The sequence below is a fragment of the Hippocampus guttulatus genome, chromosome 3 (genome assembly GCF_054856545.1).
Source record: "Hippocampus guttulatus isolate MCC_2025c chromosome 3, RoL_Hgut_1.0, whole genome shotgun sequence".
NCBI classification, from domain to species: Eukaryota; Metazoa; Chordata; class Actinopteri; order Syngnathiformes; family Syngnathidae; genus Hippocampus; species Hippocampus guttulatus.
Window position 1 is genome coordinate 15,995,811 of NC_141263.1, and position 27,662 is coordinate 16,023,472.

At 40.5% G+C, this 27,662-nt stretch overlaps 5 protein-coding genes across 8 annotated transcripts in view; 2 read left to right on the forward strand and 3 right to left on the reverse strand.

The window, feature by feature from the left end:
* Positions 1-149: 149 nt before the first annotated feature.
* dusp22a (dual specificity phosphatase 22a) lies at positions 150-11,643 on the reverse strand. 2 transcript variants are annotated; one of them, XM_086107060.1, is made up of 7 exons: positions 11,368-11,643; positions 10,423-10,530; positions 9,807-9,889; positions 8,864-8,913; positions 4,866-4,940; positions 4,444-4,615; positions 150-999 (listed from the first exon to the last, which is right to left on the reverse strand). In XM_086107060.1, exons 2-7 carry the CDS (start codon positions 10,478-10,480, stop codon positions 808-810), a joined length of 630 nt encoding a protein of 209 aa, XP_085963186.1. In that variant the 5' UTR covers positions 10,481-10,530; positions 11,368-11,643; the 3' UTR covers positions 150-807. The 2 variants fall into 2 exon arrangements, with proteins under 2 accessions (XP_085963186.1, XP_085963187.1); XM_086107061.1 differs by having other exon boundaries at positions 10,423-10,456; positions 11,368-11,642.
* Positions 11,644-12,076: 433 nt separating this feature from the next.
* On the reverse strand, positions 12,077-17,954 carry cox4i1 (cytochrome c oxidase subunit 4I1). 3 transcript variants are annotated; one of them, XM_086107068.1, is made up of 6 exons: positions 17,806-17,954; positions 16,942-17,022; positions 14,506-14,582; positions 12,712-12,876; positions 12,501-12,632; positions 12,077-12,385 (listed from the first exon to the last, which is right to left on the reverse strand). In XM_086107068.1, exons 3-6 carry the CDS (start codon positions 14,579-14,581, stop codon positions 12,249-12,251), a joined length of 510 nt encoding a protein of 169 aa, XP_085963194.1. In that variant the 5' UTR covers position 14,582; positions 16,942-17,022; positions 17,806-17,954; the 3' UTR covers positions 12,077-12,248. The 3 variants fall into 3 exon arrangements, with proteins under 3 accessions (XP_085963194.1, XP_085963191.1, XP_085963193.1); XM_086107065.1 differs by lacking the exons at positions 16,942-17,022; positions 17,806-17,954 and adding an exon at positions 15,484-15,570; XM_086107067.1 differs by lacking the exons at positions 16,942-17,022; positions 17,806-17,954 and adding an exon at positions 15,479-15,541.
* On the forward strand, positions 15,603-19,648 carry emc8 (ER membrane protein complex subunit 8). The gene is made up of 5 exons (XM_086107064.1): positions 15,603-16,108; positions 17,016-17,092; positions 17,183-17,252; positions 17,652-17,746; positions 17,832-19,648. Exons 1-5 carry the CDS (start codon positions 15,896-15,898, stop codon positions 17,989-17,991), a joined length of 615 nt encoding a protein of 204 aa, XP_085963190.1. The 5' UTR covers positions 15,603-15,895; the 3' UTR covers positions 17,992-19,648.
* A 1,186-nt stretch (positions 19,649-20,834) lies between these two features.
* Positions 20,835-22,999, forward strand: gins2 (GINS complex subunit 2). Its single transcript, XM_086107069.1, has 5 exons — positions 20,835-21,058; positions 21,170-21,284; positions 21,406-21,505; positions 21,600-21,726; positions 22,406-22,999. The coding sequence occupies exons 1-5, from the start codon at positions 20,969-20,971 to the stop codon at positions 22,532-22,534; spliced, it is 561 nt and encodes a 186-aa protein (XP_085963195.1). The 5' UTR covers positions 20,835-20,968; the 3' UTR covers positions 22,535-22,999.
* The window catches only part of gse1b (Gse1 coiled-coil protein b), a 164,812-nt gene continuing 160,140 nt past the window's right edge, over positions 22,991-27,662 (reverse strand). The window contains exons 15-17 of the mRNA XM_086107063.1: positions 25,948-26,289; positions 25,546-25,649; positions 22,991-24,969 (exon numbers count right to left, since the gene is read on the reverse strand). Of these exons, the coding sequence (XP_085963189.1) occupies positions 24,829-24,969; positions 25,546-25,649; positions 25,948-26,289 (587 nt within the window). The 3' untranslated portion in view covers positions 22,991-24,828. The remainder of the gene's footprint in view (positions 24,970-25,545; positions 25,650-25,947; positions 26,290-27,662) is intronic.

Below are 27,662 nucleotides of genomic sequence, written 5' to 3' on the forward strand. Positions count from 1 at the left end.
TAGTTTTGGTTTGAAATATAGTGTGACAGTCTTGGAATTGGAAGTTTTCTGACACAGACATTTTGAGGATCAGTGGTAGTAGTAAAAATGTGAAACAAGCACTTCTTAATGTCAAACCAATGACATAATTTAATCATACACAGTAATGATTTCATTTTTAAAATTTTTAATTATAAAAACAAAAAAACATTAATGTGCAATGAAAACATTTAAATCAGTGATAGCGGTTCATTAAAAAAAACAGAAATGTGCAATCAAAACACTTGTAAAGTCTACCAATAGAATCCCAAGACAAACAACAATCTACAAACACTAAAATGATAAATCAGAGCTTCATTAAAAATCAGGATGATGGTAGTGTTTGGACTTCCAAGATCCTTCATTAAAACTGAACACTGTGCTGTCAACATAGCCTTGTATGAAACAAATGAACGCGTGTTCCTTTTACACCTTTAGTGTTACCTTCATTTTTTTTTCTCATTTAGACAAAATCTGTAAAGCAGTACTCTACCAAAACAGGTAGACTACCTTTGTAATCGGAGGCAAATCACAAATCTTTAAGGCTGCTGAGCATATTGCAACACGCAGAGAGGATCACATGGAAGCACGGGTGATGTCATTATGGCTATGGTGCTGAGGCATTTCGAGTAAGGCGTCTGAGCACTGATGGGCTCGGTGAAGGAAAGAAGGAGGTACTAGGAGTGAGGTGCGCATAGCTTGCATCGAAATCAAACCGAAATCAAGGAGGTTAGCGTGGAGAATAAATTAAGTATTTTGTCAGGTGAGTCGGTGCCGGGCTTCGTGATTTCAGCTGCTGCCTTCAGGATGAGCCGGGGTGGGCGGAAGGGAGCATATATCCAAGTCTCGTTTTATCCAGCGCTGGTCACCAGCTTGTCTCTGGTTCTCCTGTTGCTCCGTGTATTGGACCAACAAGGCGGCCACCTGCTCCTGGTCCTTAAACGGACTGGCTTGGAAACTGGACTCCAACCACGCTCGGTACTGTGGGTAGATTGGTATAAGTATAATCCTGTTCAGATCAGTCATGTTTTTAGGAGATACTGAGTGACATTTGATTGGACTCAGAAGTCATACAGTAAGTGTATTTCATTAGCATAATAGCATGATAATTGTAAGTCATTTTGGAAAACACGACAAGACATTCACAAGAAAGTCAGTATCAATAATAAAAGTACAACTCTGTCAATTTTCGTTTACAGTGGTTAAATTCGTTTTCCATTTGTATGACAATTAAGTACCGTACAGACTTGATGTGTCAATAGGCTGGAACGAATTGGCAGATGTTTTGCATTTTCTGAAAAATCAGTCATCGGTTGTAGTCATAATTTACAGAGCCAAAATAAGTTGTTCTAATAGCTTGGTCCATCATCTGACCGCATCGGTGATCGGTTTATCTTATTTTAAACTTGCTGAAGTCCTGATTGGGTAACTCCTAATTCAGAATGTTAACTTAATTAAAACCTGTACAGGGTAAATGGTTTTAAGTGATGGTTTGACTAATTATTCCAATTACCGTTTCTTTCTGTTTCCAAAGTCTACACACACACACGCATATATATATATATATAAAAAAAATCCTCGTCTCACCCCTCGGGTGGTGTCCGTCCCTCATTCAGCTCGGGTCCTCTACCAGAGGCCAGGAAGCTTGAGGGTTCTGCGCAGTATCCTTGCTTTTCCCAGCACTGCACATTTCTGGACTGAGATGTCCGGTGTTGTTCCCGGGATCTGTTGCAACCATTCATCTAGTTTGGGGGTCACTGCCCCGAGTGCTCCGACCACCACAGGCACGACTGTCACCTTTACCTTCCAGGCTCTCTCCAGCTCCTCTCTGAGCCCTTGGTATTTCTCGAGTTTCGCGTGTTCCTTCTTTCTGATGTTTTCCATCACTTGGGACCACTACAACGGCTTTCCTCTGCCCTTTATCTATGATCACGATATCTGGTTGGTTCGCCGTTACCATCTTGTCAGTCTGGATCTGGAAGTCCCACAGGATCTTCGCTCTGTCATTCTCCACCACCTTCGGAGGTGTTTCCCATTTTGACCTTGGGGTTTCCAGTCCATATTCCGCACAGATGTTTCGGTAGACTATGCCAGCCACCTGGTTATGGCGTTCCATGTAGGCTTTCCCTGCCAGCATCTTACACCCTGCAGTTATGTGTTGGATCGTCTCAGGTGCCTCTTTGCACAACCTACACCTTGGGTCTTGTCTGGTGTGGTATATCTGGGCCTCAATGGCTCTGGTGCTCAGGGCCTGCTCCTGAGCAGCCAGGATGAGTGCCTCTGTGCTATCCTTCAGGCCAGCCCTCTCTAGCCACTGATAGGACTTCTTGAGATCAGCCACTTCAGTTATGGTCCGGTGGTACATCCCATGTAGGGGCTTGTCCTCCCATGATGCTCCCTCTTCCAGCACCTCATCCACTGTTCCCCATTGTCTGAGACATTCTCTGAGTACGTCATCCGTTGGAGCCTTCTCCTTGATGTATTCATGGAGCGTAGATGTTTCATCCTGGACAGTGGCCCTCACACTCACTAGTCCCCGGCCTCTTTCCTTTCGGCTTGCGTACAGTCTTAGGGTGCTGGATTTGGGATGGAACCCTCCATGCATGGTTAGGAGATTTCGGGTCTTAACGTCCGTGGTCTGAATCTTTTCCTTTGGCCACCTTATTATTCCTGCACGGTGTGTATATACATACAGTATACTGTATAGATATACTGTATATATATATACAGTATATATACTTGTATATATATACTGTATATACATACACACACACATATATACAAGCGTTATATACGTGTGTTCAACCATTACGATGTACGGAAACTAAAAAATGTGGTGGTCTGAATTAAACTGGGGACAAAAGTTTGGATCAGCCAATCTACAGTTGGCTTTCTTTCAGGCTTCCGTATCACGAACCTTTGGTTATTACAGCTTAAGCAACATAAAATTTTATTACATATAGCAGCTGACGTCATTCCTTATTCCTGATAAAGGTAGGAACTAACACAAAGAATCCATCTTATCGAACAGATATCCTAAAATCCAGTGCCGTTAATTTTAAATCTAGGTAACTGCACTTTCACCCTTCTCAAGTATCACATGACGAAATAATGAACAATATTGATGACAATTTAAAAAAAAGAAAAAAAAAAGAAAAGAAAAATCGAACAGTAATGAGACCAATGCAATAACTGCATCAGAAGCGTTATAAGTATTTAACTTATATTATTGTGTTTATTATTGTGGTTGTAGTGGTGGTGCACAACTGCAATAAATGTATCATACTGAGAGATGTTCGTAATATTTTGGTTACATAAGAAACTACTAGACAGAGCTCTCAGAATAATGTAGTGCAGTTCTACATGATTGCAAATGCCAACCGCAATAATAAACATCCAGTATGATATTCACTTCTACTCGCAGCTGGTGACTTTGTGTATTTTCCTTATGCTTGTGTTTTTCTTAGGTCGTGAGTAAGCCACTTTGGTTGCACGGCTAAGGCATGTTGATACTTTTTGGGATCACGAAATATATTATGATAGTCTAATTGGTACAAGGCAGTGGTTATCAAATGTTTAAGATTGTACTACTAAGATTAAGTGTTCACTAAAAAAATGAAGGATATTTTATTTCCAAGTATATTCAATATTATTGTAAGCCACGGTAACATAATGCATAGTCTAAGCATTATATCTGTGCTTAGTAATTCCATTAAAATGTATTGCCATTTTATTGGGTCATGTGACATCCGCAAGATGGGTCTTGATTAGTCGTGACCTGATCCCCGAGTACACGTGATGTCACTTTCAGTCGACAGCAAGTGGCAAAATGCGTTTTTAAAAAGGTGTTCATTGCAAAAGTTATCAAATTCATTCCAGACAATAACTTTCTGCCACTGAAAATGGCAGAAAAGAGTTAAGTATCCCTTCAAATGCAAATCCACCAAACTTAAAAGTTAAATATAACTAAACTGAAACTTGTACTTTGGAATGGATTCTTTGGCGTCCCGCTAGCAGGAGCCTAAAGACCACCACACTTTGAAAATCACTGGTCTAAGGAGTTCATTCCACACTATGCTCGAAAATATTCAGAGATTCAATGTGGAATGGCACTATCAGAGAACTCACACCATGTAAAGCCATTTCCCCTGTAATCCTCGAAATCAACGCATGCAAGATGCTGACAATGAAGCAAAACATGTGATGAGCAGGAGAGAGCTAATGCAATCGCAGCATCCCCCCACCCCCCTGCGGTTCCCGTTCTCCACCGCAGCGACTTGGCCATTGCGACTGTAATGCAGCCAGTCTATCTTCATTCACATGCAGATACCCTCTACTGATTTTTTTCGGCTTTATAAAAGCAGAATTATTGGATGACATTGCACTGTACAGATGTGGTCACTCTGGTGGACTTGTTGTCCATACCTCAGAGACTTGTGTTGTCTGGTACTCCTGCAGCTGCTCCTGGAAGCCGCAGTTCGGGTCGACAAAAGAACGAACGGCCTTGACTGCGGTGAGACACTCCTCCCAGCTGTAATGGGTGACAGTCATCAGGTAGGCCACCACCATGGTAGTGCTGCGTGACACACCTGCAAGGCTGCAAGAAAAACACGCAGTTCAGGAACCCAAGCCAAATGTTTCGTGCCTTCTGCACTGACCCGTCACAACATTTGGCACACTTGCATGATTCATCGCATGAGAGCCCGCATGAGAGCCTTATCATGATTTTATCCGTTCTGACTGACTGATTTAACAAGGTTTACTACTGCAGCTTGTGGTAGTGTAGAATGACAATGTATCATACTGAAGTACTTCTGACACCGAACATGATGTGACTGATCACCTACCAGTGAACCAGACACGCTCCGCCATTCAGGCGACATTCGTGGATGAAGCGGATGCATTCTTTAAAATGTTGCAACCTACGAAATAAATGAAAACACTTAAAACGCATGCAATCAGACTTGAAACATGAAATCACGTCTATTTCACATCAAGTCAGGAAGCAACCCTCGACTCTAGTTTACAGGCAGCATTTCCTAGCATACGATAGTGCACAGCTAAAAATAGATGACACATTATAGGGAATTGAGAAATGGCATCTTGAATTGAAACTACATGGATGCAGCCCTGACTTTGTGTTTGTGGGTTGCGGAACGGGGATATCATACCGTTCCTGATACAAAGATGTCTCAAATCAAATCAAATCAAAAAATGGAGACACGAGTTTTCATAAATGGATGGTGCCGACTTGGTTCAGAAATGCTTCTCCAACAGAGACTGTGTGGTAGACCGCAGCACAGACAACAGACAAGGAAAACGTACTTTAAGTGTCCTTTGTTCTGTTCTACACCAGGTATCTGGCAAAATCAATTTTTAAGCATGTGAACAAAAATGCAGCAAAGTCTCAAAAATTGAAAAAATAATGAGAGTAACAAAAGGCACGCAGAGAAACGTTGTGCATGACGATCTTTGCAAACAGTTGGGAAACGCTGATAGCGTTTCACATAATCAAGAAGTAGAAGGCTGATATAGCAGACTCCCAGGACCAGCTGCTGGTTACTCAACAGCAGACAAAGTAACAGTCGCCGGCTAAAATAGACTCTCTCCACCAACACTTCTTCCTGAGACCCAAAGTCCACTTCAGAATTTGTCTCCTCAGCACTTTGTTCTGTCTTCCCAGCACTAAGGCTTCCGCTCATCTTGTTAAATATGCAGAAATTCACCCTGTGAAGGAGTATTTGGGTTTAAACTAGCTGAATCGGGTGAAAAGCAAGAAAAAGCTTTTTCTCTCATGCTGCCACTGAATTGGAGTGTCATGGCAAGGCAGTTGCATCAAAGTACTGTCCTGTAGAGTGAATTGTCATCTCCATCTTTTTTTTTTTTTTTAATTTCATGAAGCTTAAAGTTTTCAATCTCAACCCAGGATAATTTAGCACAATTGTATGAATACAGACATGTCATTTATAAAGCAAACATTTTGCATCAATGCTTCTTTTGGTTGTTTGACAAAACTTGACTGGTACACTTTCACACTCCCCAAAGCCCCTTATTGAAAATCAACACTTGTGCATTTGCATGACTCAACACTTGTACTGTATTAGCATGTGAGTGTGTGTGTGTGTGTATATATACACACACACACACATACATACAGTATATATACAGGTATATATATTTATTTTTTCTGGGGCTGATTTACTGCTTAATGTCCTGGACGGGGTGGCCGGGTGGCAGTGGTTCAATTCCTGCTCCAGCCTCCCTGTGTGGAGTTTGCATGTTCTCCCCGGGACTGCGTGGGTTTTCTCCGGGTACTCCGGTTTCTTCCCACATTCCAAAAATATGCATGGCAGGCTGATTGAACACTCTCAATTGCCCCTAGGTGTGAGTGTGAGCGCGGATGGTTGTTCGTCGCTGTGTACCCTGTGCTTGGCTGGCAACCGGCTCATGGTGTCTCCTGCCTACTGCCCGAACACAGCTGGGATAGGCTCCAGCACGCCCCATGGCCCTTGTGAGGATAAAGCGGATCCGAAAATGGGTGGGTATATCTATTTATCTTTTGATAGATAGAGAGGTAGATAGATAGATATTTATAAAGTGAACTAACTCCTGAATATGACATTCCAATAAAAAAATAAAACAAAAATACCTCCCCTCCAAAAAAAACACTATGTAAAGAAATGGGGTGTTAAATGGGCATAAATAACAACTTTATCCTTAAGTTCTATTGTCAACTTAACACGTCCACTCTTGACTTAGGTTTAAATTACCAAATGTGTCTCCTTTGCCTATGAAGGGCGACACATAACCATATTCGTGCCAATATAAATTTAATATGGAGCAAAAAAGGGAACTGAAATCAGGGGTGAGTTGACATCCATACCACATTATAGACGTTAGAGCTGGACGAAACCCCAAACAGCTCCAGTACATGTGACACCTCAACCATACGAACAATTGATAGGACCTTAAGCAATGGGAGGGGCCCCCTTGCTGGTGGCGAGCGCGGTGGGGCGGCAGTTGGTCTCGCTCCTCGCATCAGTCAGAATGGAGATTGTGACAGAATGGGGATCATTAAAGCGTTGGGTGGTCAGAGGCAACAGCCAGATGTCACTGAGGTTTCCTTCCTCTGCTGTGCCTGAGGGAAGGTGCCTGATTGCAACACTGGAGGTCAGACCTCTTCGGGCCATTCGGCAACATCCATCCAAGCAACAAACCTCCATTCCTTATCTACTTGCAGTCACTCTCTGAAGCAGGAGTAGTTTCATTACCTTTCAAGAAATTAAAATAGCTGCAGAAATCAAATTAACACTATGATCATCCATCCATCCATCAGAGTTTTATATTATCTCTACTGTATTTGCCTGGTCATGAGAGCCACACGAACTACAAAGTATGGAGTTGGTCCTCCTTTGCAGCTTACACTCTTCTGGTAAGACTTTCACACAAATAGTTGGTGTTTGTAGGAGATATATATTATTCCAGAAGAACAGTCGTGAATAATGTATAAGTTGCCCCTCTCCCACTAAATACACACATCATTGCGGCAGACTGGTACAGTAGCTTGCTTGCTCTGCCTATGTCCCAAAAATGCATCCTGCCTTCAAATAAGCCATTGGCAAGGCTTCTTTAAAGGAAATCGTTGTTGGCCTTGAGTGCATGCATAATAGCAAATATATATTTATATAAAAGCTGCCTTGCCTCGGTATGCTTTTCGAGTGCCTCATTGTTGCACCATGGACAAGCCCAGTGATGACCCGGTGGGCTACATTACAGCTACAGGAGGATTTAAGAGAATATTTTTGGGGGCTTGGAGATGGCATTTTTTTAAAGCTTTGGAAAGATGCTACATGAAGTTGCACCAATTCTTTAGGTCGGAGAAGTGGTATTTTGACTGACAGTTGAACAAGGCGTGGTTTTTAGCGCATTCAGCCATAGCATTTGAGAGTGAACATTACAACTTTGTTTTTCATGATTTTGAAGTCTCATAAATTGAAATAAAAATAATAAAACAAGGTGCTCACAACATTCTTCTCTGTCTCATGTTAAATTTTGAAGACATACAGTAACATTATTTCAAATAGGTTTGGCTTAAAGTTTAATTATTTTTTTTTACCTTCATGTAAGATTTGTGCTTTTTTTAAAATTCAGTTTGTTCCCTTAATTATAATTATTCTTTGTTGTTGCTCTTTGCTCTGCTCGTATTTATCATTTGAGATAGTTTGAAGAAAATAAAAGAACAGAACCACTCCAGTGTGGTTTTCACGAATCAGCCACTGAGCACAGTGCTGCTGGAATAAAAGCCTACCTCCCAAACTCGCAAATTGGTGGTCACCCGAAACATGAGGCAGATTTTTCTGTATGATACTGCGATCAAGCATGTGATCGTTGCTTTTGGAAGTATCTCAGGGCTTTGTGCTGCGTGTTCGGTCCAAAATGAGTCAAACTAGAGTTGCATGAACAGAAGCTACGTGGCAATTAATATAAACACGGTGACTCATTGGACTACTGCAAGGGCGGAGGGCCACCTCATGATGCTTTCAACACGAATAAGATGACAAATGGAATTACCCCATCGAGCTCTTTCTGCAACATTCATATAGAAATACAAAAAAATATATACTACTTTTTACATCAAGCCCCACATAAATCCGATTTGACTAACGGAACCATATGTTTTGAGAATTAATCAATAAATAAATATAAAACAATAATGAATCATCTTTGCCTGGTTCATCCGTATTTCTACTGTAAGGATAATTATAAATGTGAGGAAAATGGTCGGAAGGTACACGGTTGCCTGCGTGTGTGTGTGTGTGTGTGTGTGTATGTGTTTTACACTTACAGATTCTCGCTGGAAGCATCTGCTGCGTGAATACAAAGGTAGGTCTTGTCCTGCAAATCATAATCATGAAAACCTATGTCATTAGTCAAAGCGATTATTGTGACGCCCAGAACAAGTTTTTGGAAAACAAGTTCTGCCTGTTGGTGTTTCGTAAGTGTGTTCCTATTAATGTGACAACATATCAGTTCTTGCCAAGGCCGATCATTAAATATACAGAAACCATAAAATGATGCATCAACTGAGGTGACATTTTCATGCCACCTTCTCATATGATATGCTGAAAATGGGTTTTTGCTTAACCTTTATGACAGACATCAACCCAATCCCAATAAAGGTCAGAAATCGTATCTTCTACTTCTGTTTTGAGGATTTATGTATATATTTTTTTGGTCCGAGGGTTGAGGGACTGGTGAAACTGTAACTTAACTTTCTCTTAGGGTGAAACAAATGCAAAATGAAATCAAGTCTGTGTCTGGTGGGATGTCATGTGGTTGTACAGCATTTCTAGGTCATTAGGTACAAGCACCATTTTAATTTATGAGACGCGATACAAAATCCGGATTAGAAATTCTGCCTTTGCAAAAATAATCAAAATATTAGAAGCAGCTTTCAGAAGTTCTACACAACTACAAACAACAACCACAGTAACAATCATATGGTTAAATCATGAAGATCAAATAATGTCAATCAAAATGGAATATTTATATAATTGCAAAGGAAATTCAGATCTAATAATGGGTTGAGTGTGTTATATTCTTATATAATCCTACAACAATTTATTGGTTGTGCACATAAACAACTATCAGGACACTTGCACCAACTACAGCTCAACACTTCCCTCTGTTGGCTAATAACACACATAAAATTTTCAGCACGTTTGGAAATATGAATGTGTTTGGTTCATAAAGTGTTTGGGAGTGGACAATACTTCTACTGCACTAACCTTAAATACGGGACGGGCATTGTTGTACACAGAGAGAATGTGGGTGATACCATTCTGTGACAGGCTTTGTCGGTTTTCTGCATCTAGGTCAAAGACAAGAAGAGGGGGAAGGAGCTCAGTGACTGAAAATTAATTTGGAAGTTGTGAGACAATGCTCGGCAACTGTGAGATCCAGTTCAGTCGCTTGTGCTGACGCAATCTGAACAGTGACTAAAGCAATTAAAATTAAAAAGTTGGAACACTTTAAATGCCACTTTAAGTGGCCGATGCACTAACGGGCACAACTACATGTTAAAAGAATGCCACACTATTATTAAGGCACATCACCTAAATTCAAATGGGAACTATTCTTATGGAATAGTGAGGCACGAAAGGAATAACTACATAAACATAGTATTTCCCCCTCTCAAACCAAGTAGCAGTCAAATTGTATTTTCCCCCAAAAAGAAGAAATGAGGGCCACAACATGGCTCTGTTTCATTTTGCGATTTTTTTTCCCAGCAGAGATCACCTTTAATTGGACAGCACCATTCCAACATTCTATATTAAAGGAAATCTTGTCTAAAAATTGAGAATAATTTGTGTGACAGCAAAAGAATAAATCTTTCTTCCTTACCTCTTATATTCCCAAGGTAAAGGCCATCAACAACCTGTGAAGCAGAAGTCACAGACATGTTGCACTCTTCTTAGTCTCTACATGATAGTCAGGCTTCAAAAGGTTCCCCTAAAAAGGAGCAAATGTCCCAAGCTGAGCCTGATTGGATTTCAGGCTTAAAGCTTAAGAATCCACAACGGGAAAGGCAATGTTCCCCTCAGGGACATACAAGGTCTGAAGCACTTAAAGGTCATCCCAAAGAAGAGATGAGAGGTGAGGTCACTGGATATGGTACAACTTTGACTACACTGGTTCTCATTCTTTTTACACCAAGTAGGTACCATCTAATTAAGTTCTCCAATGAATTAAAATGCTTTCAAGACTAATGATCAGCATGTTCATATGCTAAGCCGAAAGTAAAGGTACCAGATGTCAAATCTTATTCTGACTTGATCTCATTTTTGATTCATTATTCAAGGGTCAAGAGTTCAAGTGAAGGCCATAGAGTGTGGACTTCATGTCTTGCTGAATCAGGATGTCACAATTGAGTGAAAACAAAATTAACCTGATTCACCATATTCCACGCATCATGTCAGTCTGTTGCTTAAGTCCTTCATTCAAACCGTATCAACCTAATCTGGATTTTTTTTTTAAATCAAATTGCTTTAGTACTGTACTTGTGAACGAGAAGGTAGTCCAGATTCATGTACACGGTGATTTTGCTGCGTCTAACAAAATATATATTTTTAATGTGCTTATCTCTTACAGTTAAATCTCGAATGAAAAGTTTGTCACACTTATTTTGCCGAATGCAACGTTCATGGATATAGGCGTAAAATACATGACATAGTTTAGCATGTGCTAAAGCTAGTCAACATCCTGCTCGAACGTAAACTCGATTACCGACGAGCACAATTTTAACACGTCGCCCACAACACCGCAACATGAAACAGACTTTTAACCTACCTTATTCATTCCATTGCCCATGTTGGGTTAGTCGTTCTACGTTTACTCTCTGAAAGTGGCACGTTTCTTAACACAACTGTGGCTTCAAAACACAAGGCGAGGCGGAACTTCGAATTATGACCGTATGAGGGTTTAAATTACATGAATTTAGGCCTTTGGGTTAAGCGACGTAATTAAAAGAAGATGAGATAGAAATGTATGTATCCTAGGCTTGCCGTCCTGTCTTACAGTTCCAACATGAATTTTCGTCTTCCTGATTGTTTTGACGTGAAGCAACTTGTCCTTCCGGTAAGTGACGTCATAGCACAAGACAGCTGTAGGACTTTTTAAAGAGCGCGTTTATTGAATTTAGGTTGTCACTGAATGAAAATGTTTTTATTTTTGTTGATTTTATTTATGGAATATCATCGGAAGGCATTACCGCCCAGGTCTGTGTTGTAAGTATATTAATGAGCAAAATGAATATTGCATAGCAGGCCTGTTCTCTGAAGTCCAGGTGGTAATCAACATGTCAGTCTCAAGAGGCCTTGGGGACATTTTGTGGACTGATGCACATGACTGCAGTTTTGGTGAATGGGGTCGTGTCCCCCCCCACAGTATTACACGTATGTGTCAAACACAGCAGCCAGATATGTACTGAGAGCTTTGATTGTATATATTCACAAAATGGGTTATCCATCCCCTCCCCCCAGACATTTTCAGACACACATTAAGGATTCATATTTTATTTCTGTAATATACAATGAACATAAGAGGAAGAGGTCTTCCACAACACACAGAGGTAAAGTGGATGGCTGATCAATACAGTAAAGCAGGCATTATTGGATGTTTCCATTGCTCAGCTTTTATTTTCAAATGTGAGATGTGGTCCGTTTGTTCATTTACTTCTTCCACTGCTTGTTTTTGTAGTCCCAGTTTGATGAGAAGCCTTCTATGGGGTTCATTCTCATGTCCAGCATCCTCTGCAACTCTTTCTCCTTGTACTCTCTCTCAAATGTGTGAGGAACTGGCCCATACACTGAAAAGACACAAAGAGAGACTTGTCAACAACAGTGTAAATATTGTGCATGTTTTTTCAGGGAATTAAAGACAAAAAAATCACATTATAATAATGAGAACATTTATCAACTTACCAAACTTCCTCTGCCAGAACACCACCAGACCAGTGAGGCCAAAAAAGACAAACACCCCACCAAGTACAGTCTTCCACTCAGATGATCCTTGGTTCATCTCAGCAAAGCTCTGCTTGAAGCTGATGCGATACACTAAACAGGGAGGGAGCGAATGAAATGTTACTAGGCATTGATGCAACATCGATTCGCCTTCATCGATGCAAAGACTTACATGCTATCTTCTCCTCATTAGAGAGTGCGGCCCATGAGCCTTTCTCCTTCTCCTTGAGCGACTGCTGCTCTGCACTCAGGTTCTGCACATAGCTGACATCGGGAAGGGGGTTCTCCCGTGTGTCAAAGTAACCAGGGAGAGTGTAGCTCTCCACCTTGGCAACACCTACATCGACACAAACTCATTAAGACAATGCTTTAATAAATGTACTGTACACCAAACTAGGCGCCCTTGTTGCCGTTTCATTCTTGACTTACAAAATTCTATATGATCATGGTATGATGCACAAGATGATGATTTACTCAATTATATTGAAAACCAAGTGTCAAGAAGGGATAGTGACCTTTGTTCATGAAAATGCATTTTTAGAATTTTACAAAAATAATGCAAATTCCAAAATAATGCAACAAAAAGCTAAAAATGTGTGTCATTTTGAAAACAAACCAACAAAAATAATTTTGTGTGCTGTTTTCAGGTTGAAAGGTGTTGCTGTTTTTGGAGTAACGTGAGTCTAGAAACCAAACTAAAATAAACTCTGCGTTTTTTGGTTTGTGTCTAAATATTTAAACTGTCTCTTCTATTTCACAAGAGAAGTCAAGATTTTTTTTTTTTTTAAACAAGTGAAAAAAAGGGATTCAAGCACAGTTTTTATTGGAGAGGGTGTCACTATTTGATTCAACTAGTAGAATGTATAGGTCGCTCGACTCAACTGTATGTATAGAGCACTTAATCAACCACCACTGTATACAAAATGCTGTACATGGAGCAAAAATAATTCATACAATAAACAGTAAAACAAATTACAAAAATGGTAGAAAGCACAAGAGCAGTAAAACTAAAAATCAAGTCTCATGCCGAGTTAAATGCCAAAGACTAAAAATGAGTTTTAAGACAAGTTTTAAAGATGGGCAATGAGATGGCTTGCCGAACCTTCAGTGGGAGGTCATTCCAAAGAGAGAGAGGGACCAGCAACTGAAAAGGCTCGTTCCCCTCTGAGCCTCCGCTTAGTTCTTGGTACTTCTAATAGTGTCTGGTCCGCAGACCTGAGGCACTGGGCAGGTGCGCAGTGGCGGAGGAGCTCAGAGAGGTGTGGTGGCGCGAGGCCATTTAAAAATATGAAAACAAATATTACGATCTTAAAAAGACCTCTAAAATGTATAGGCAGCCAGTGAACTTTACCATTGTTACGTGTACCAGTCAAGAGGTGAGCGGCAGCATTCTGGACCAACTGGAGAAGCTTAATGGAGCATTGGCTGACTCCAAAGTACAGTGCATATCAGTAATCCAACCAAAATGTGATGTAGGCATGAATTACTGTTTCAAAGTGCTCTTGAGAAAGGAGAGGCTTTACTTTTGCCAGCTGCCGAAGATAAAAGAAGCTGGATTTAACAGTAGCACCTATTTGCCGGCTTTAAATCACTGTCCAGTTAAAGACCCACGTTCAAGACTGTTGGGTTAAGATAAGGAGCCAGGGTACGTATGACTTAACTCAAAATGCCATCCTACATTTGATTTGTTTTCCTACAAGCCACAGCTGTAACGCTAGGCTAAAATGCCTGTCACATTTAACTTACTGTCACAATATCAATATTTCTAACATGTTAGCAATTTTTTCCCCCATTGTGAAGAGTCTCAGTCATCCAGGTCGTGGCAATCTGCGAAGGTTGAACAAAGCAACTGGACTCGTCTTGCTGTTTGTATGTGTTGTGACTTTTCTCGATTTCCAAAAAGGTTAAAAATAAAAATGCTACAGGCCAACAATAAATTAAGGACATCATTAAATGTGATATTCACCATGACTGCCACGTAAGCAGACAGAAGTGGAAATGGCACGTTTGCCAACAAGACTCAGGGCTCTTGTTGCCAGCATTCTGTGGAATAAAAAGAAAAAACAATTTATTTATACATGTCACACGGTTGATATGCAAACACTGAAGGTAGTTGTCTGCAAATTATGTGTAAAGGGCAGGTACTGTACTTAAAAGCCAGGCACTTAAAAGCCACAACAGTAAGTGCACTCGCAATCAGAAGAAATCATATGATGATTTACAAAGCAATGCCCTTGATCTGATACTTAACCACTCTGCAAAACAAAACAAGAAAAACAAAAACAGTTTAAAAAAAACTCAATATGATGAAATGCGGCTACAAACCAAAGAAACATACTATCCAAACTTCATTTTTTGACAGTGTCATTTAAATGATCAAAACTTTCCAGAATGTTAGACACTACTTTAATTGAATGTCGTTCAATTGTGCAGTTTAAGTTATGAAATAACTGGTACTCAAATCATTTTCGTATTTCACCACAAACAATTTTGGGTGGTACGAAAAATAATCATAGTCTGACTTCTCGTATTGAGGTTTTCGCATTTATGCCTGGCTAACGTTAGCATTAGCCGCACACGCAAGGTCAAAGCGCCCCGGCTTCATTCAGTCACATCTGTCTTGCTGTTGGTGGTGTATCACAAAACAATGCATGGTTCGGAACTTGCATCGCTCGTGGAAAACACTGTTCGCATGAGGGGGTGAGGAGAGAAAAACACTAGAAACACGCTCCAAATCAAATGTCGCTGCTAAATGCTAACAGCTAGCGCTAGCTTCGATGGGCTTTGACAAAGTCACCCGTGTGCCGTTGCAGATTGCGGCCAAAAGTGGCGACAAAAGTAAGATTAGTGCATAGATTATAAAATTAAACAGCGACACCGCAAAAAATCTCGAAATATGAATTTGAACTGTGAGAAACAAGAAAGATGGGGTTAAGGACCTTACTGTATTTTCCTTGCTGCAGTCCACCGATATTCACAGAGGAAGTGCAGCCGACCGGAAGTACTGTTTGTCATATGTTACAAATCTGTTTACGACGGGCATCGTCATTTTACGGTACAGCATTTTGTTTTACGGCCTCACCGGTTCAGTTACCAGTGTGCTCGGAGGACGTAAAATAATCTTAAATTTACTCTGAGCTAATCTAACCACTTTGTTGTAGACTGAATCGAATCAATTATTATTAACGGCATCAATTTCTTGTGGCAATATTTAAATGTTTTACACTTACTCGTATGGAACTTAACCACATGCTGTGCTACTTTTTTCCTGGTATGATATGCGATATATTTAGCTAACTTGTCTGAAGTATTTTTACGTCGTGTGGCACAAGAGCCTACCCAATTCCTTCACAATCATGCCTATTCAGCTGACAAGTCAGGCATACTGTAAAATGCTCTTGCATGCCGCCAAGTATCCGCACAGCGCCGTCAACGGGTTACTGGTTGCAGAAAAAGCCAAGGCGAGAAAGAAAGACAGTCTCTACGATCCCGTCTTGTGTGTGGACTGTGTGCCGCTCTTCCACGGCACTTTGGCTCTTGCACCCATGCTAGAAGTTGCTTTAACACTGGTGAGTCCTTTTTTGTCACTATCAAGATATATTGCATGTATTATATTGCTGATCTCGACATCCTGTGTTTATTTCAGCAGTGTATAGTGTATTAATTAATGTCAGGTAAGACGTTTTGTTTTACCGTGTTTAAAAACCAAAGTCTAAAAAAAGCCTTAATTCACTTATGTACCATCAAAACACACTTGGCCCCACATGTACCACTGGAACAACAAAATCAAAACAACCATAGTTAGGCAAATCGTGGTGTTTATAAAAAAAATCTCAGGTTCAGTCAATCTCAAATGCCATTGAATATTTTTGTTAACTCTGCGCTTCACTGTAGCTCAATTTAAAAAATAGACTCAAAGATTCAAATGTATTGCTCATTTTAGTTCAATAAAAAAAGTTTAAATACATGTTTGTAAACTAACATTTCAAAAGGATTAAATACAAATTATTGTACTTAAAAGCGAAATACATCTTAACGGTAAATGTACTGTCGTCTATTAAAAAAACTGAAACCCATACAACACTATGCACAGCTTGAACATTTAATTCAATGATTTTTTTGGATTTTTTTTGCATACCACAAGGGGGACTCTGATGATTTTACTATTTGAGAATTACTGCTATCGGACATTTCGCATCACGTCACACATAGTCCAGGTGCCGTGTCCGGGTGGCTAAATCACAACCACTTTCCGATGGGACTAGTTAACAAATTATTATCTTGATCAGCATATGGTTGAACTCGCGATAGCATTCTCATCCCACAGCTCTGCTATTGATTTTCTCCATGTGGAACAAATTTCAATATTTTGGACCTGAAATGTTTCTGGATGAATGCTCACCTGTCCAACTCAGTAAGAGTCTTGTCTTGTGTTGTCCTCGTAAAAGAACCCCTCGATACTTATGTTCTTCTCAGATTGACACTTGGTGTAAAGAAAACAATTATGTCATCGCTGGATACTATCAAGCCAATGAACGCATAAAGGATTCAAGGTAATGAGAACTTATAAAATATATATGTATTAACCAATAGAAACACATGGAGAGTACTTTTCTAGTTTTTTACTATCCTCTCCTTTGCAGACTCAACCAGGTTGCAGAAAAAGTTGCAGCAAGGATTTCTGAATGCTTCAGTGAAGCTGCAATTGTTATGGTAAAAATATAATTTCAACTTTTTTTACTGTCCCTCTCCCTTATGTAACAATGCTGCACAGTAGACCCATGTTCGCCTCCATTTGTTGTTCCGCATAATCTTCTGTTACAACTGCACGTTTTGTTGTTGTTTGCTTGATCCCGCAGTATATAATTTGAATGTGACTCTGAACACTGCCAAAACTGGTGTAACAACAGTCTTAGTTGTTTATCATTACCTCCAATCTTGAATTTAATTTTTTTTCTAATTGAGTTGTCCAGGTTACAGGTCACATTAATAATGGAATTTTTTTTAAAGGTTTATATCGGTCTCATTTTTTTTATATCACATAAAGCTGGCATTTGAATATGGGTGTGTAGACTTTTTAAATCCACTGCATTTTTTTGTGCTTGTTCTCAGGTGGACAGCAGCAGATTAAAAATGAGTTGCCGCGAACCCATTGTGCTCATTTATGACCTTCACGAAAATAAATGGAAAAGCAGGGATGTCAATCTGTAAGTATTTCTCATACTTATAGCATTCAAATCAAGTCATGGGTCAAACGGTAGCTTGCCTTGAATTGTTTCCCCACGTTTCCAGTGACTCTTTCGAGGACTGGAGCGAAGCGCAGAAGATCACGTCAGCTCTTCTGGAGGGAAGGTCCTACGAGAACTTGATCGACTTTGACAATCACCTGGATGACCTCAGGAACGATTGGACCAACCCAGTGATTAACAAATCTGTCCTGGACCTGTGTTAAAACTGTCGGTTGTGTAGGCTTAAAAAGCGCATGATGACAGCTGCTTCTGCTACCAGTGGCACGGGAGCACATGATACTCAACCGGACAGTTCCAGTTTAACTTCTGGCATTGCCCAGAATATGTGGAACACCGACCTTTGATTAGGCCAACTGATCTCAAGGGCAAGCACCTGATGTGCACTTTGGGCAGGCATTGCAGACATAATGTGTCTCGATGCATTTAAAAAAATTAAAAAAAGAGAATGCTGTGTCTTTAATAGTCTTAAATAAATAATGAAACAGAAAATATTTGATTGATTATTTGTTCTTTACTTCTAAATGAAGTAGCCATACTGAGATAAAATACGGTGGTGCCTTGAGAGATTAATTTAATTCGCACCGTGATGCAAAACAAAAGTACCGGTAGTTTATTTTAACAAGAAAAATAGCAAACTAATATTTTACTTTATAAATACATAGTTATGAGATAATTAAATAGGTTGTTTAAAATAAAATAGTTGGGGTCAGTTTGTGTCAATCCAGTGGATATTGTGCTTCATCTTCTGGGTGTCTTGGCCACATGGGGGCAGTATATTACAGACTAAGACACACAAAGAAGACTTTCTTACTGACGCAGTAAGCTGCAGTAATATTTCTTTTTTTTCCCCGCATAGTATAAATAATATGAGTGTTTTTTTATATTGTTTGTCTACATTTGTTGCTTCGTTTGTGTTCAAATATTTGTGGTCTAAAGGATAAAACCATGGTGATACCGTTATCTGCTTGTTAGCCTGTCTATGTATTTTGGCGTTATGTGTTAGCATTAAGCTCACAGACTTTAGTAAGGCATAATAAATGCCAGTTTGCTTACATTAACAAGTACTGTAATTCTTTGTTTTATGTTTAGTTTGACAGTAAACTTCGAGTGGCAAATGTCAATCATCTTGAAGCTACTTTTTTGGAAGAACTCTCTGCCAAATTGCTGCCTGCTGTCAAATGAGCTGAATTGAGTTCACTGCCATCATAAAGCATTTGCAAGTCTTATAAATACAATAAAATACATGCCGATTTATATAGTCGTAGCAAAAAAAGTCCCAAGTCGTCGGATCTCTCGTCTTTCAAGGCACCACTGTAAAAGATTTGAACTTGTAGGATATTATTGTACTTCCACTAATATATAATTACCTGTAACATTTTGTTACATTGTTTTGACACATCCAAAACACACATTGTTTTAAAATGACTGTACTGTATTCTTTTGTATATGCACCAGCAATGACGGACTGATATTTTGAAGTTATTCAAACTCCTCTCAAGATCACAGAGATGTATTGCTTTGTTTTATGTAATGTATGTTTGCTCAATAGAGCAAACATACATAATTCTTCCATCTAAAAATCAGAAGACATTGTAATTTATGAATGTAAACATACAGTGCAACACTTGTATTTGTGAATATGGACTCTGTTAGCAATAGCCTGTAACCAGTCACGTATGATCATGACATTTTTACAGATTATTTTCAACTGAATGGTCTCTGTAACACTCAAGGTACTTGTCTAGCAATGCACTATCATTGGGAAGATGTTCAACTAAATCACGTCAATTTCAGGGGAATATGAATTAAGATTTTGTGTTTTGCTTTGATTTCTGCTGATTAAACAACGAATGGCACTCATTTAACTTTCAACATTTTGGGTGGTAAAATATGGAATGGTAAGCCACTCTCCATTGAGTTGATCAAAATGTTCAAATTCAAACAGCACTTTGTAATACAGTACATCAATACTGTATTTAAAAACATTTAAAGTTTTACATTTATCATTTATTAAAGCTAATGAGTTGTATAAATAATCACCCCCTCCCCATCCATTAGTATCATAAACATAAATACTACTATTGAATTGATTTTGTACTTTATAATATATATTTTTGGGGAAGTGGTTGGAGCGAAAAACACAATTATTTCTTTGATTTATCACGGGTTAATTAAAAAGCACAAACGTTTCCGAAGAAGAATCCAATTTAAATGAATACAGTTGGTTGCTAAAAAAGTGGAAATAAAAACAGTTTTAGCAACGGTACATTCCATTTATAAGTCAATCGATTTCATTACAAAAGTGATATTGAAAAGTACTTATTTTATGTTAACTGTTCTGTTGATGGTGGCGCGGGTACCCGCAGCGGCTCCTCTCTCTGCTGTGGTTGCACTGTGGTTGAGAGGAAAGAAATTTCATCTGTGCTGTATGTTGCACATAGAGCATATTTGACAATAAAGATGACTTGACTTGATTTGATTTGACCATAGATGAATTCACAATGCCATGTCACCACATATCTTGCTCAACGCTGACATCTCGTGGTGTTTTCTCATGTCTGACACGACGCATTCTCATTTCGCCTTTTACTAGTCCACCCATAGACATGTGTAGGTAACTGTATACACGGTCTCCAACGAAACGTCATTTTATCTACCATATTGCATGTGTCGGATCTGCCTTTAAGAGGAAACGGACCAAACTGTAAAGGGTCAATTGACAAGATGCACAGTTGATCAATGCCCCCCATTTAAACACGCACATGCATACATTCATACGCATGTAACAATTGTGATCATTTTTGCCGGTTTAAACGCATTCGTGACATTTCAATGCTTCACTCGGTAAGTCGGGGGATCGCTGTATGAGCTACAAATACAGCCAATGATATAAATATTTTAAGTTCTGTTAGAAGTTTGCCACATCCAATGTGGAAGTGACAACAACGTACGATTTATCACCAAAGACGATATCTCACCACCACATGGCCCACCCGCCCGTTCGACGAAAGATTAGGACGTCATCACTTTGTCGCATCGTTTAGCCAATCGCGGCTCTCTATCTCCTGGTACAGTTCCTGTTTGCTGAAAAGTCTCCAGCCAGCGCGGGAAAGTTGATGCCAGCAACGATAGGCTATCAAAGTTTTCGGATGCATTTCTTCTCTGTCTAAACGGTCAACTATGGACCCTTCGGAGGTCGAGTTCCTCGCCGAGAAAGAGTTGGTGAAGATAATCCCAAATTTCAATCTCGACAAATTATATTTGATCGGGGTGAGTTCCTCTGTCAATTAATCACGATTAGGCTATTACCAGTTGCATTCAGCCAAAACGATTGTGTCGAGTACCTTCTCGGTAACAGGCAGAATGCGTTGATCTTTGCAGGGGGACCTGGGACCTTTCAATCCCGGTCTGCCGCTGAATGTCCCCGTGTGGCTGGCCCTCAACCTAAAACAGAGACAGAAATGTAGAGTCGTTCCTCCTGACTGGATGGATGTTGGTGAGAGAAAACATTCAGCAGTGTTTCCAGACACACATTTTACGCTACACGCTTGTTTAATTCAAGTATTTTTTTGTCTTACCTGCTCTTGTGACTTTCCCATTATGCCTTGACGCTGCAGAGAAACTTGAGGAGATGCGAGAGCTTGAGAGAAATGCGGCCACCTTCACACCTGCTCCCTGTCCATACTACATGGAGCTGACTAAACTGCTGCTCAACCAGTCAGTCTAAGTCAGCCAACATTTTTTCGTTTCACTGCATATGTACGATCCACCGAAGCACAATTGTGCTTTTGTGTATGTTTGTTGTTCACAGCGCGTCTGACAACATTCCCAAAGCCGATGAGATCCGCACGCTAGTCAAAGACATCTGGGACACGCGCATTGCTAAACTCCGCCTTTCTGCAGACAGCTTCATCACTCAGCAGGAAGCTCATGCTAAGGTCAGAACGTCGCTTTTATTTTGAGGCAGGGGCGTTTCCATACCTCTTGAAGTTGCTTGATGTGCAGCAAAGACTCTTCAACGGGAATTTATTTATTGTTTGCGATGATAAACAGTCCTTCAGAGTCCTGCAGTTCCTTGACACATCGACAACAGTGTTGTCTGAAATCTCCTTCTACAAAAAAAAACCCCTGACATGTCAGGATTTGGGAATCGACCTAACCAGAACGCTTACTGCCAAACAAGAAAAAACTAAGAATATTAGCAGTCAGGATGTTTTTTTTGTTTAAAATACAAGTGCTAAAAATAGGCTTCAAGCTTTTCATCGTCATTCCCAGTTTAGTTTGTTTTTAAAACCAACCACATAGCTTTGCCTTAGAAAAGTCTATTTAGCTTAATGCCAACAAACAAAAATTGCCATAGACTGGCCGACAAACAGCATCAGTGTCAGTGTTATAACCCTCTAAGTAACAGACAATTGAACACAAACTGTGGAGAAACAAACATGTAGACAGACAATATAGTAACACTCATAAGCATATACGGTCTTCTATATCCTCTGCGAAGAACGACGAACGTGGCCGAGGAGCTGAAGACGTCTCCATGTAACGTTTAAATGTATGAGGACCCCACATTGTGCTGGATGTCAGTGGGCTCAGTCTGCTGCTCTTCTTCCACAGCTGGACAACCTGACACTGATGGAGATCAACACCATCCGAGGCTTCCTCCTCGATTCGCTCAACTGCATGTACAAACTACGCTCCAATCTGCAGCCGGGTTCCAGTAAGGGGCCGCTTGCGGATTATTGAAGGACACGTCTCGATGCTTCAGTCAACTAGGAATTAAGCAACGTTGGGACAACGGTGTTGGACTTCTTTTTAGCGTGAACATTATTTTCAAGACTTCTTTGGCAATGTCCATTACATGTATGCCTGCTCATTTTAGGACTCTATAAAATACGAATAATTGAAATGCAGCGTGTATGCTAAAATGTGATAAATAATGATTTCATTGAGATTTTTTTTTCCTGGTTTTGATTTATGGAAAGCTATTCAAGCATTTATTTGGTATCTTAGACGAGTGTGGCAGAACTGCTAGTTGACTTTGGTACAACTAGAGACGCACAGAACTCGTTGCATTTTATACCATTACTATTGACACACAGTTAACCGGTGTACAACGTTGCCTCAATAGTAATTTCCGTACTTGGCAAAACTTGGGGACAAACCATTACCAAACCTTTGAATTTGACACAGACCAAGGTATATGAACATTTTTGAAATATTTTATTTTCTTTTTTTGTCTGAAATCACAGCCATATATTCATAAATACCTAATTACTACATTCAACAAAGAATATATTACATTACAATGGATTCAAACAAACAATTCTTTTAAAAACAGGATTTCACAGCATCTAGACATCCTTCGCTGAGTAATGGCGCCATGGCGTGGCCGTGCGTGGATGCTTGAGTGATGAGGTGGGGCTTTACGCTGTGTACTGTGCCACCCTGTCACGCTCACCTGGCCCTCAAACAAACAGGCAGCGATGCTCCCGACTTTTAGTGTGGGCGGATGTGAAACGTTTGAGCTACAGTTTGATCAACGGCGGTCCAAAACAAACGAGGCACTTATTCATATGATGAGAAAGGGGGGTGTTGTGCTTCCGTTTTGATGATTTTCCTTCTGCACGTTTTCGAGACGGACTTAAAATAATGAAATTTGAAATCGGTGAATGTGATTGGTTGCTACAAGTCTCAGAGTCGAGCCACAGATGAGGCTGTAAACGGATCCGCGTTTGTGTCATTTTCAGTTTGTTACATGTTGGCAACAGATTGGATTATCAGGGATGATCCTTGGACATCGCATGTGGGATAAGATGGGAGTCTGTAGGCTTTTTAGCTTATTTCCATCCCGGATGGTTTATTTTTATTTATTAATTTTTTTGGGCTAAATCATTTGAATTTGAAATTGTTTGGCACTCAGCCCCTCATGCTTGTGGATAAAAAGGCTTAGATCTGGCAAAGGCCTGTCACTTGATGCTATTGGATGTGTCTTCAGGAACCAGCAATATCAGCTGGCCGCTTTACTTCATGTCTGTTGGAAAAAAAAAAATTAAAAATCAAGTCGAAGCCAGTCAAGTAACATAAACTGGTTTGTGTTCACACTCCAGTGGGAGGCAACCATTTTGTTAAGTAGGCTGAGTAGCTGAAATGGGCGTCACGCTGTGCTATGAATAAAAAGGTGGCAAGGGCCAGCGGCGGCACCTCGGAGGAAGCTTCACCTCGTGGCGGCTCGCTGCCGCTGAAGATAAGATCCCGTGTTTACTCTCCCTCTCTTTAACGTGTTGTCAGAATAAGCTGTTCTGGCCAGCAGCAGTACAAACACTAAAAGCAAGGCCGTCTTTTGCAACCCCCCCCAAAAAAAGCATAAACGCATTAAAAAAAATGGCAGGCTTCTTTTCTTTTCAAAGAACAATGATTAAAATAACAAACTTACAAAAATTCTTTTAAGTCTTCATATTATATACAATATAAGGCTGAAGCACCTTTTAAAATTCTTATTCTCAAATTGTCCTATTTTGAAATAAAACATTTTGTTAATTATTTCCCCCAAAATGTGCATTTCAACATTCTGTCCAAATTCAAATATGTCTTCGTTGTTATGCAGTACCACCAGGTAGTTCTTCAGCTATTATTCTTAAGTGCATGTCCAGTTGGAACGCGCGCACTGCCGCCGCGATGGCGTCACTTCCTGAAATGGCTGCGAGTGTTCCTTTGGACTCTCGGAGTGTTTGTTCTCCCTCGTTGGCAGGATTGTCTGTTTGGGTGGCGGAGAAGAAGAAAGAGAAGAATGTATGTGTGTGTGTGTGAGAGAGAGAGAAGCAGGACTTCATCTTGTCCCGCCATCTTCGCCAATCTCCTTTCGTGGCTACGTTGGCACACGTTAGGCTTGTGGCGCCGACTGCCCTTCCTTCGCTTCTCCACCAAAGGGCCGAGTGGATTAGCATAATCAATGGTCAGTCTGGGGGGAGAAGTATCTATCTAGGAGAGGGGAGGTGGGGCATCGGATGTCTTTTTTTCTTTTCTTTTTGGAGGGGGTGTCACCTGGGAGAGTAGCCTTTGTAATGTCCACCTCTGGGCCAGTGCGTCTGTGGCAGAGTCAAACACTTCCTGAAGTGCCCCAACTCCGATTGCAGCTTCTCTCTTTCTACGGCCAGCTTCTGCCTCTGGGACATCAGCTCCTGCAGCACCAGGAAGCAGTTTTAAAAATGCAATTGGTGTCAAGGATGTACTTTTTTTCATGAGAGTGACTTTTTTTTTTGTCAACACCAAAACCTGTGCTGTCGATTCAGAGCATACAACCGTATTTTTGTGAAAACGAACATAACGCAGCAACACTGCACAGGCGCATCATATTAGAGCCACTCCATTCCCAGAGTGCATGGTATGGCGCCAGAGATTTTATTAATGAAGGTATATTCATCATTTTGTTTGAAATCATACCCATGACAACAATTTAGAAAATATTTTGCTTGATTCAAAGGATCCTAGTAACTTCTAGAGCAGGGATGGGCAACTTAAATGCTGCAGGGGACGACAATTTTTCCTCAATCAGTGTGACTGGCGGGGGCTCTATAGGACCAGACACCTCCGAACCAGATATATGCCCAAATTTTTAAATATGGACAAAATATGTGCATACATGCACAATATGTGCTTTTCATATATTCAATTTTTGCTAATACATTTTCAAGGCATGTACACAAGATGCACTGTCCTAACCCAAGTGTGTGTGTGCGTGTGTGTGCACGCCTTACCCCCATGGTATGCGAGAGCTGTTCAGCAGTGAGACTGAGGTTGTAGTTTTGAGCTTCCAGCCGTCGACAATGGTTCTGCAATACTTGTCGCTCCAGACTTTGTTCTGGGGAAAAAAAAACGCACAAAGAGTGTGAGCTGAGAAAAACAAACGCGAGGGCCGTGAACATGACAGGGCAACTAGAAGAACAAAGACTTAGTTGTCGCCATCACTTATTGTTTAGAGGGAAAGAAAGATGGAAACATAATCGTGGGATAATAAAGACAAGTATTATCAAATATCTTATACTGTGTGTGTGTGTATAATGCACTACAATTTATTAAGTCTGATCACGTACACTGAAAATCAGGAATTACATATATTATAGATTAACTAAATAAATAATGCAAGACATCATTCTTACCTTCAACATATTCCTGATAGGCTTCAAATATGGATTCAATCCCTTGCCACTTGGAAGTTGGCGCTGCCTCTTCCTCCCCCTCCTCCTGTTCGTCGTCGTCCTCCTCTGAGGCAGACAGGTCCTCCCTCGTCCCTGAGGCGTCGCGGTGGAGCGATGCAGAGAAGTGTTGCCCGTTGGGCTGAGGGTGAGAGTGCGCTAGTGCGAGAGCTGACTGATGCGTGTTCGAGTGTGACTGGGAATGCGGCGGATGCGGCCTCCCAGGGGTGCTCTGGAGCTCGGGAATGTTATAATGCACGGAGGACTCCTGCAGGGGAGACGATTCGGACATCCCGGTGGCCCCGCCTGAAAACACAATGATGGGTTTTTAAACTTCTAAAGGACTGGAGGGATGGATGAATATGAGACCTTCTGAGCCTATGATTGCCAATATTTTATCAAGGAAGAGTCTAATATGCTGGAAAAGATAAAACAGAGAGAATATAACAGCACTTGTCATAATGTCCCACAGCCAAGGGTGACTTAGCGACTTTAAAGTGGTCGGCAGTAATGCGAGCTCTGAGAAATCACGATGGAAGTCTTTATCCTCTCGTTTCAAATAAATGTCTCTTTAGACACGCACACTGAATGAGGTAACAAAGGTCATTCACAGGACCACGTCAAATGATGGGAGCCACAGGAAAGGTATAAAAATGATTGCATTTCGTAATAAGAGCGTCAGAAGTAGAGCTGTAATGACACATTGGTTTCCTATCTCGATTTGTGACCCATGTTGTTTTGTTGAGCAAATCTCAAAAGCCAAAATCAAAACTCTTGTGAAAAACAATATTATACTATCCTGTAATCATCCATTCATCCACACATACATCCATTTTCTGAACCACTTATCCTAGATATCAATATTCTAGGCCACTCCTCCCAGCTAATGCATGGTAAGCCTTAAAATCAATTAGCGGCTCTGTTTAGCTAAAACTGTAGCATTATTTTGCATAATTTTCTCTTCAGACACTATTTTGCTCTTCAAAGTTGGATATGCTTCACGTAAACACGGTTCCAATCAAACTTGAATATGAATCGTGTACTTCATCACCCAAGCACTTAATGCCGCTCTTTCATGATAACGTTAGGTTATCTGAGCAATTAGCATGGGCTTCGCCATCTTTTCCCCAGTTAATTACACCTTATAATACCCGCGTGAGAACGATACTTGAAAGAAGTGTAGCTTATTCGCTGCCATGAAGGCTACGACTACAGAATTAGAGCAAAAGAGGCAACATGTTTGGCCGCAGTAGTCGCCAGCCGCAGATCGTTGCTAGCTAGCCGCTACAGTGTAAGTAGCACAGCCTAAACCTGACGATTATCCCCGTGTCAGTGACGTAAGCGTGTCACGGTTATGTCTAGCCAAGCAAGGCTTTTGGGGACTGTCTCTGCATTGAACTATTGGAAAAGTAGTTTTACTAGTCATTGTGTTTTGATGAGACGGAAAATGCAAATTTAGGCATGCAAACTGCTAGGCAAAACCACTTATTTATAGCCTTGTGTAGTTTGAAAAAGTTGGAATATGCAGCATGTCTTGAGGAGACCTTTTTTTTTGTAAAGAGTTATTAATAATTGTGGGCTTGTTTTGCTCGTTCATTCTTTCCCAAAGTTGTAGTAATTATGTGCATTCACCCACCTTGTTATCTATTTATGTCCATTCAATTCTAGATTTAATTTTG